A 10,889-nucleotide genomic window follows, 5' to 3' on the forward strand; every position below is an offset into this window, starting at 1 on the left:
CATTTTCACTCTTCCAACTTAACGCAGGTTTTATTCGGTTAAAGTTTGTATAACTCACTCGTTATACTTACTACTTGCAGTAAAAAAAATCCGTTAAAAAACGAAAAATGAATAAATTATATTGATTAAAATTCAGGAAACTTCTCGTTATATAAATACTTACGTACTTGAACTCAAAATCCGTTAAAAATGAGAAATGAAAAAATTATAGTCATTAAAATTCATGAAACTCTACGGCCACACCTTTTTACATGCATACTTACTCGCTATATACCCATACATACATACTTGCACTAAAAATCTGTTAAAAAATGAAAAATCATATTTATTAAAATTCAGGCAACTTTACATATACGGCCACAACTTTTGAAATAATGATTACGGATAAAATAGTAAATTTACTTATTCAGTGGACGATTAACAATTTTTTGTTCAGCCTTTTAAAATCTTTTATACCCTTTGCCACTTACGTTTATGTACAAATATGTATGTATAACTTATTTGCTTCCAAAATCATGCAGAGTTTGGCTAACCCAAGTTAAATATCTGTTTGGAAACTCCAACTGAAATACGAGGCAGGTTTTCAGCTGCAAAAATATTTTAGTTCCAGATGCAGGAAATGATGCGATTTTGCGAAGCGTAGTTCAAATGTTTCCAAAAATATTTCAGTACATATTTCATTTATTTTTACATGTGAATGAAATAAGTTATAAATTATTGAATACTTGCATCCTATAGCAACTTGATTAGCCTGACATGGTAATGACATATTTTAATTACCGATGGAAAAACTGACACAATATTGACACTAAAAGTACGTATTTATTTAGTAGCATTATTATTAAAGTATGTACGAGTGTGTACATTCATACATATATTTTTTTTATATCTGTGCACATATTTGCATATTCATTCCGACTTATAATAACTTATTTGGGTATTTTAAAAATGAATAACGAGTCAATTAACGTAGTCCTTGGCAACTATGCGAAATCAGTAAACTTGCAAACTTTTACAGGCATTTCGGAGAAAAATTAGCTTGTATTTTTTTAATTGATCGACTTTTTTGCAAAATCCTTTTACAAAACTTTCAGATTTTACAATGGTAGCAAAGGGCTGCATGAATTACCTCAATATTTTATACCTATTTGAAAATAAATTTATTTAGCTTACTATATAAATCCACGGAAACATATTTGACCTAATTTATATGTAAATATGTTATAATATAATTAATTCCTTAACTTAGGCATGTTTGTGTATTTTTATTTTAGTTTGTATGGGTTTTATTTTAGTTGCATAAGTTTTAAGTTCTAACTTAAAAGTTAACAATTATTCGATTCAGAAACGAAATCCACCACTGATTTTAGAATTTGGAATCAAGTATTTTAAGATGTTACTATGGTCAGTGTTGCCCCGACAAAAATTTAGTTAAATCATCAGCCACTGACCATAGTAACATGACCAAATTCTAAAATTAGTGGTGGATTTCGTTGTTGAATCGAATAATTCTCACTCTTACATAAGTTTTAATTTAGTCTTGTCAAGTCAAATCTTGGGTTGATTTTAGTTTGTATGTTTGTTTGACACTTGAATTTTCATATTCAGTTAGTGAACGAGGAAATATAAACGAGTCGTGCTGCATGTATGAAATTCCGTGGTAAATTTTGTATGTTCCCATCAATCTTATACATACTTTGTCGGTTGTAAATATGGAAAAAAATTTGTGGTGTAGTAGATTAAATTGAGTATTATGCTTATTATAGATGCAGTGAATGATACATGTTTGAATGATTTTTTACTCTTCCTAGCTGCTGTCATGATGCTGGTTTTCTAATAATTGGCTTGACCCCCTCAATTATCCTTCATGCCCCTCGAGTTTCTACTGTTTGTAACCGGTATCATGGTTTCGAGATATTTGATCGTAATATTTCCATAATTGCAAAGCAACTTATTACATATCCCTAAAATTGTAATTTCTATATCATATGTTAGTGTATCAATGATGCAGTGCATTTACAGGCACGAACAACAATTAACTTTCAACTTTTTATTCTTCATCCACGTAAGAGCTTGTACTAGATCGTTATCGACTGGGGTTTACCTGCACCAGATCGTATAAACAATAAATTCATGAATTAAGTTGAGACACCCGTCCTTAATTAGCTAAGATCACCATTGCTCATTGTATTCAGCCAGAGAACTCGCTACGGTTAACAAATAGGATTCAAAAATGAAACGCCTTACTACATAGGTCGAATTGTTTTAAAACCAAGACTGTCGGAATTTTAGATTTCACCATTTCGGTGAGTACGCAACGAATTCCAGAAGTACAGACAAATGTATGGTTGGTTTCTGTAATTTTTGTTAGTTGAATATGGTGAGACCATGGTGACGCCACACTATGTTTCATTTTGCGGAAAATAAGGCAACCAACCGTAAATTTGTCTGGACACTAGCGATATACCCATTACGTGCGCACCGATAACATGAAACTCTAAATTCTGACAGCCTTTTTTGTGTGGTTTGCCCTCTCGTGAATGAATTTAAAGAAGCTAATCAGATCTCCAAATGGATAAATTTTGGCTAGGTTATCAGATCCATATATAATACCAAAGATTGCAGAGAATCTGGTAATAACTAAAAAAAATAGAACCAGAAATCTGGTCGAAATGGCAAGTGACCATCTTACAAAGGCAAAGAAAATGGTTACGCGACACAAGAAAAGCTCGTCGAATGGTTGAAAAATTACAAAGAACCATCAGGGGATTTGAGCGTCTTATTAGACTTCGTACTATTAAACAAAGCAATAATTGAGGAGATCATCTCCACACATTCGCCAATTAAAAATTCAATTGTAGACTTAGTTTGCCTATCTCTATATTCGTAGATATCTAATTTGAAATTACGCTTATCTGCAGTTCAAAGCGAGTTTAAAAATCTCTGATGCCTTAGGAGATTTTGAAAGGGCGTGTTTCCCTAAGATAAAGTTATTTGTTGAATATGAATAAATTATTTTGCAAGCGGGTGGATTTAATCGCACGTAATAAAACCAAATTTGGTCATAATCCTGTTGTCATTATGTGATCATAATTATTCTGACCGGTGCCAATGGTCGTAAAGACGTACCTTCTCGCAGAAACTGCAATAATATACGTTTAACGTGAACTAAGCTAATGATGCATTTGCTTACATGAATATGCGTGTTGCAACTTATGCAACTTTCAAAGCACCCTTCAGGCACAGTCACTCGCCTTCCGATAACACTGGACACTTTTGCGTTACGATTTTTATCAATATATTATAGAAGGTGTTCATATGTAATCATATGTATATTCGTACTTTTACATTGTGCATATATATTTATGTCATAGTTTTTAGCACGTTCACGTTGACGGGTAAGTTTGGAACATCAAGTGGCCGCTATTACTCTATACGCTACACCTTAATGGTTCCGAAAGGAGCTCCTCAGAGCTCTATATTGTACCGACCGTATAGAAAAACCGGACAGAGATGTGGGTACGAAATCAATCCGTTAGTTCTTCTGCTGATTCCTCAACCATTGCATCAGTAAATTATTTGTTCATGGGACCGTACTACAACACCACCGTGAAGCTTTCTGGTCAGCATGATTCGTTTTCAAAAATCATTTGGACCAATTGCAGATAGTGGCGTAACTATATTTTGGGGGCCCCTAGAAGAATGGCCAAAAACGTTGTGTGTTTTTATGTGTATTTTTGAATTTTAACGTTTAATATAATTTTTCTTACATTCCAAATTCGAAACGGAGTATACAGATGTTACCTACAGACGCTGATTAAACGTTTTAAAATTATGTGTCAAATTATTTAAATAATTCTGTTTATTAAATTTATAGAAGAATATTTCCCATAGTTTTTAATTTAACTTAACTAATTTCTTAACAGTTTTTATGGATCTGTGACTTTTTTCGTTTTTATGCATCATTTACATACATAATATGTATGTAAAAAATATAAAGGTGTTACATAAGTTGACAAATTCCACAGAAACATTTTTAAATGTAATTCCGATGGACATGCACATACTTAGATACAGAAATGATTAATTTCTTATTGCTAAATATAATTAATTGGTTGTTTTGTATTTCTATTTATGTTTCACTTAAGAGCTTAGTAACATTTGTATTTACATTTTCAGTGACTGGGTGAACTAATATGTATGCTTCATACTTCACGAGATTCAATGCAAATTATGTATCTTCCCATCAACGTTCTGCGTAACTTGTTTAACAACATTGGAAAAAATTAATGCAAGGATCTAAATGTAAATTTAACCTAACCGAAAGAATAGGTAAGTTTGCACTCAGCATTGTACGAAGATAATCGGATTTACGGCTTAACAAAATTATGAAAACATCAATATTCAAGACAAGGACGCCGTGAAAAATAAATACGAAACATAAATTATTCGATCTAAATTAAATGGTTTGATTTGATCAGTACTTTTTTAAAAACAGTCCCATCCCTACAATCAATGAGAAAGTCAGTGCAAAATACCTGATTATGAAAAGAAATGCGTGTTTTAGGGTATGTAAAATTTAATTATGGAAAAAACATTATATACTTTGAAAATATATTTCATCGATGGATTCAATATTTCCATAAAAATTACGACCGATTTTTAAAATTTGCGGGGAAACGGAGCCGATAGAATTTTGTTTAACATAACCAGACGTTATTTGTATGTGGTGGAAAATTAGTACGTAATAAATAAATGTTTAGAGCTTTGTCAAATTTTAATTTGACTGGCAACTATACGGATTGTACAGAAACTTTTACTTGAGTTTTTATAGACGAATTTCTGAATACCATAAAATATGGTCCATTTCAATATAATAATTTCAAGCTAGGCGCCTCCACTCCTTACGCTGTACATGACTGTCCAATTACCTCAGTTTACCTTACTGATTCAACAGAGTACCCCGAGGCAGAGTTTTCTGTAGGGGTAAGCACTCATCCGTCTTCTGGGGGCCAATGTCCTAAACCACTTGACCAATACACGTCTGTTCTTCTGGCGGAAATTGAGTACGAGATTGAAGCCATTTAGAGGGAATTTGATGCATCAATCGTCATTAGCGAATACCCTTTGAAGGAATTTGCACAACTAAATCAGTTTTTAAATACCAGGAATTTCGAAACAGCAGATGAAGGAGCAAAGGTTGGACAAATTGAGGTTGCGCAATCGCCTAACTTTCCTCCCCCTCCCTGGCGAGTGTTGGTGTGCGACCTCGCACACGACTAGAAAATTCTCCCCACACCTTAAAGGGATTCGATATAGACGCATTTATGAATCTGCAAGGGTACACTGGCCATGAGTTTGAAGCAATGAAAAAAAATTATTTTGGGGCATTTGGAGTAAAATTCGCACTTGTATTCCTAAAGTAAACTTTGCAATATGATTGCAACTCTTTTTAATGAATGATGTTGCATTAATCGCAATAATGCAGTTTCTCAAAATATATATACATTATTATGCATTAAAATGCAGCTTTTCATTTCTTATGATCATAATAAATTAATGACCAACACTGCAATCTTATGAAATTTCCATTTTATGTAATTTTGTTTTGTTTCCTGGTGTTGGTATAATTTCTAACCCAGCAAATCTACACTCATTGGGACGAGAACAGGACCAGGACCAGGACAGCCTAGTTTCGTTTAAGCTGGACCAAGCTTCGCCAGGTACCTATATGTAATAATGCGTGAATTAATTCATATATTAGTAGTAAAAGCATAACCATCACAGTGTACAATTATTTGGTCTTATATTGTTTCTATTATAATTTGACCACAATGGGTTGTTCGACTTAAAGTGAGTAAAATATGCCTTGAGTTCAATAATATTTTATTAGAGGAAGGCTATCTTGAATATCTTAGATTTATCGTTATTGAGATTGACGATTACAAACATCAACAACTCCTCGGTGGCGGAATTCCAATAGAAATTAGGAAAGAGACGATTCATTGTCCACGCACTCACTTCAAGCATACAATCCATCGTTTTCCATTGCGGCAATCTATATCGCTAACTATTCAGAAGTAAGGTTTAAAATATTTATTAGCCGACATATTCAGCAAATCTGTTGAGTCTAATAGGGTTCAAGGATCAACGGTTGATAAATTCGTAGTGAATTTTTTGGGTAGAGAGGCAAAAGATTCAGTTCACGTTCAAGTTTTTGTTATCATTCGACCGGTATTTAGCAATTACTCGTACGTGGCCCTAAGCCGAGTTGCGGATTTATCACGACTGTTAATCAGCGATCAGTTTATCCATCCGAACGATTTGTCGGTTCGGAATTTAATCTAGGACCACAACACGGAAACAATAAGAAACCCCCGGGACACTTAAAAACGCCAGAGCCATCTTGACTGATTTCATTAGAAACCAGGCGGGATTACACGTAAAAATCTTGCATAAACAGTGTAATTTTGTCTCTGTCGGTTTATGAAGGGACAAAAGTGCACATTTCATCCAACATTTCGGCGAAGTCATGTAAATTAACCTTATCTCGGCTTTGCAAGTACTACATTTATAAAGGAATTTTTAGAATTAACTAAGCGACGTTATTCCGGCTGGTATACTTGAATAAGTTAAAATATCCAGAGTGGGTTATACATCCCTAATTATTCAAGTTCGTATTACAATTAAACCCATCATCCAGTTATACCTTTCAAATGTATGGTTCCCAGCTAGATTTTACCATCTGGAATGTAGCTCAGAACCATACAACATTTGTCCCTTGCTACAACTTGACTACTTTTTAACAAAGCTAGAATTAAAGAATCGCATCGGCACATTTGAGTTTATCGCATTTCAATTAATTTTCTAAATACCTGTCCGTGCTTGGTCGCAGTATGACTTTATGCATAAGTTTTTATATGTATGTAGTGGTATGCTGGCTGCAAAATGTTTCAACCTGCTGTATGAATTATGAATGTGCAGATATACATTAGACACCACAGTACGACATTTTAAAACTTGTTTTAAACTTTAAGCAGTTAAGAAATGATAGCAATAAATAACGGATTCCTACAATGTTCAATTTGTTTCAGGGGAATTTTCTACCTATACATGTTATTAGCTTCAGTATGTCTTAATAAGTGCTACAAATTTGACTTGATATATTTGAATTGGTTCGTTCGGACTGTGAGAGCACAATTCCAAAACACTCTTTACATATTTTAGATACGGGGTCTTACATTTGTGAATAATTGGTAATTATTATTCACAATACTTATTAATTTACGGATTTATGTTTAGCCGCTTTCGATACTTAGAGACATGAGCAAAATGGTTTCTAACTTTAGGTTTTGAGTATTCACATTAAGTCATTTTAATTTCCGTTCCACTCTCTACGTAATTATGAAATTTGGATTTGTGGTCAAGTTTGAACATCATGTAAATAGTATTATTAGAACCAGTGAATATGCAAAACGTTGTGGGAACATACCTACCTACTTAATTTTACATTATTGGTAGATTTAATTCAATTTTTGTGTTATTTTGATTTTGATTTTAGCTTTCACCACAGTCTTAACAATAAATGGACCCTATTGAAAAGTAAATCCACCTTAAGTAAACTGTACCAAATCCAGAGTAGGGTTTAGTTAATTTAGAATTTATGGTGCATTTAGCTTTCGAGGGGATAAGCTTATTTTTAAGAGTGTATTTACCATGTATTGAGTAGGGTTTACTAAATTGCAGACAATAATTCTACAAATATGTATATTGCCTATAAGTTGCAGAGAAGGAAAGTAGCTTAACTAATTAACCGGAACAAGATCTCCATTTTCGACGTATCCTTTTTTCCAAGTTTTCCAGTCAAAGAGCATTTTGTTTGGTGAGATGACTTTCATAGATATTGAACATGTCCCAGATGATAATCTGTTTATGAATTTTAGAAAACGTTTTTATATAAAAAAATCAAGTCTTGTTTTGCACAACGATGAAATATGTACGCTGTAAATAAAATTGTGTACATAAAATTAATTAAAGCTTGAGTAAAATAGTTGACCAAGCGTATTAAATACATACTAAATTACACCATATAATTTAGTACGTACTACGGTTGGTCAAATATTTTACTCAAGCTTTAATAAATTTTATCCGAAATTGCGTATAATTTATTCGCAATTGTGGAGTATCATACTAGAGAAAACTTTATACAATTTTGTTTAGAGTGTAAATAATCTATGTATGTAAATAACTCACGTAAATATAGCTTCCCGGTTGTGTTGAACTTTAATGGAAGTACAAAGCAGACGACAATAATTCGTCATAACGGTCTGAAAATAAATAGACAAAAAATGGAATTACACAAGTCTAAAAATTTAGTAAGGCATGAAAACTTTGAGTAAATTTGGAATTATGTTATAAATACATACGTTTAATTGGTTTGTTTTTGTAGGTATAGATACACTTCTCAGGTGCTTAATGTATGTATGTTGGTGCTGGTATTCCTTAAAAGACATGCAAAATATTAAAAAGTCCAAAAATTAATACTTATTTATGCGTGGTATATACATACATACACTCCTGATATTAAACCATTATTGTAAAGGGTGTTAATAAAGTCCGATCCCATTTTTCCTATAAAAAAGTGAAGGCTAGTATAAAAAAAACTACCCGTCATACTTACAAAAAATGTTCGACATATTTACCTTAGTATTTGGTCTTGTTACCATTTACTTTAACCATGCCCTCAACTCTTTGTTTAAGGCTCTGTGCTAATTTTTCCAATGTGTCTGTGGGAATCGAATTCCATACATCTTGAACTTTTTTTACTAGCTCTTCCCTCGTCCGGGGTTGTGGTTCTTTGTATACATTTTCCTTAAGTATGGACCACAGGTTCTCCAGGGGATTCAAATCTGGGCTGTTTCCGGGCCACACCCCCTTGCTCCAGACCGTTGAAACTTGCGTCTTGATGAGACTCAAACTCGCTTTTGCTGTATGGGCTGTAGCACCATCCTGCATGAAAACTATTTTTCTTTCATTCGGAAATATTTCCTTGTTCCCCATGCTATCGAAATAGATAGGTAATATTTTTTCCATATAATACTTTGCATTGACTGTTTGGCCTTTTGGTATGATATGTAGAGGAGTCACGCCACGTGCACAAAATCCACCCGCTACCATAACTTTAAGCCCGAATTTTGGGACTACTCTTGATGGTACATCCGATTTGTTTTCTGTCCTGTAACGAACATTTTGTTGGTTCAATTTTGGATATAGCTCAATAATAGATTCGTCAGTCCAAAGGATGTGACTGCGCAATTCTTCACCAAGTCTTTTTTCACTCAAATGGGCACTTTTCTGAAGGAGTTCTCCAAATTTCAGACGGTCATCGATATTTTTTTGTGGCATGAGAGGTTTTTTGGTTAGTTTGTAAGCTGTGTGACCCCACCTCGTAGATTTCACAAATTTTTGCACGGTCACATAGTTAATTTGCTTCTTCTTCTCTTTATAGCGTTTTGAGTCATTTAACTCCCTTGCACAATTACGTAATGAACTACCGGTTTTCTTGTAAAGTCTGTTTTTAATCATTCTCTTTGTGGTAGGTGACACCTTTCTGGGTCGCCCGGGTCGCTTTTTGTCGTGGACAAAATTTTTGTTCTTCCATTTCCAAACAGTTCTGCGGCTGCAGCCCAATTTTTGCACAATTTCTGCAGGTTTAAACCCCTGCTGATGCAATGTTTGTATCTTAACTCTAAGATGCTCATGACTTACACGTTTAGTTGTTCCTCCCATGGTAAAAATTTGAAATAAATAACTTCACTGGTTCAAAAGTTCCAGCTGAATTTGTAACAACCGCGCTCCAAAAAATTCATGGGATCGGACTTTATTAACACCCTTTATGTACATATGTATACTTTACCGGCATTAGTAGTAAGACGTATTGCGGTTCGGTAATGTTGTAATTATAAAAAAAATTACTACTTACTCAAAAATATTAGTAAACTAGCACTAATCCGGCAGGAAAAAATTAACAAATCAGTACCAAGACGGAGTATATACATAGATACATACGTGAATCAACCAAAATTTTGACCGTATATGTAAATGTTTTAACATTTTCAAAATTTACTCACCCTTCAAATTCGAGAGATCTAAGTAAATTTACCACGAATACATTTGAGTACAATTTCTAATACATTCTTTAGTGATTCAAATTTTCAGTTGTACGAATTGTATACGTCGAAAACGAAGTATTTAGCTAATTCAACATTTATTTCGCGTTAAAAGCGAAAGCCCCATGTTGCGCTTTTCATATGCAAAATTTTATAGGAATTAAGAATTACTGTCGCCACATTTAACTAAATTGGGTGGTATTTACCACAAAGAAAGTAACAATGGGGATCACATTTTAAAAACTTATTAGAAATTATGTATTAGTAGCGAAGCAACAACCTGTTGGCAATTTTTTGTAAGTGCATGAGTGAATTGCGTATGTACTAAGGAAATCCTGTACAGTCTACTCAAGAATATTTCGTCAAGTGATTAAAATCATACTCAATCGGGGGATGCGTGTTAAGGATGTTATAAATTTTGCGACACTTTTTATTTCATGGAGCAAAGCGTACGCATATTTCCATGTTTAATTATTGTGAGAAAAGTATGGATTCTCACAAACCTGCAAAAATGTTTTATGCACGACCACCCAGCCTTGTTAATACCGTCGTTGTAGCGTAAAATAGTCAGTTTTTCCCTTTAATGGTCAGCGAGTTGTTGCTGAATGATAAACTTTTAATTACCGGAAATTCTTTTTATTGAGGGTTGGAGTTCGTGCATAAACTATATAACTCGCGATGGGGGAGAGGGGTTTAAATTTTCAATGATATCGTGCTTAC

General features: G+C 33.6%; 1 protein-coding gene across 3 annotated transcripts; it reads right to left on the minus strand.

The window, feature by feature from the left end:
* Positions 1 to 663: 663 nt before the first annotated feature.
* LOC110858939 lies at positions 664 to 10,477 on the minus strand. 3 transcript variants are annotated; one of them, XR_002548783.2, is made up of 5 exons: positions 10,131 to 10,477; positions 8,427 to 8,501; positions 8,254 to 8,327; positions 7,807 to 7,926; positions 664 to 5,727 (listed from the first exon to the last, which is right to left on the minus strand). XR_002548783.2 is itself a non-coding variant. In XM_035859073.1 (4 exons), the coding sequence occupies exons 1-4, from the start codon at positions 8,624 to 8,626 to the stop codon at positions 7,806 to 7,808; spliced, it is 327 nt and encodes a 108-aa protein (XP_035714966.1). In that variant the 5' UTR covers positions 8,627 to 8,641; the 3' UTR covers positions 7,008 to 7,805. The 3 variants fall into 3 exon arrangements, 1 of the variants encoding a protein (XP_035714966.1); XR_002548782.2 differs by lacking the exon at positions 664 to 5,727 and having other exon boundaries at positions 7,008 to 7,926; positions 10,131 to 10,476; XM_035859073.1 differs by lacking the exons at positions 664 to 5,727; positions 10,131 to 10,477 and adding an exon at positions 8,570 to 8,641 and having other exon boundaries at positions 7,008 to 7,926.
* Positions 10,478 to 10,889: the final 412 nt, after the last annotated feature.

This window comes from Folsomia candida, unplaced genomic scaffold (assembly GCF_002217175.1).
Source record: "Folsomia candida strain VU population unplaced genomic scaffold, ASM221717v1 Fcan01_Sc023, whole genome shotgun sequence".
In the NCBI taxonomy this organism is placed as follows: Eukaryota; Metazoa; Arthropoda; class Collembola; order Entomobryomorpha; family Isotomidae; genus Folsomia; species Folsomia candida.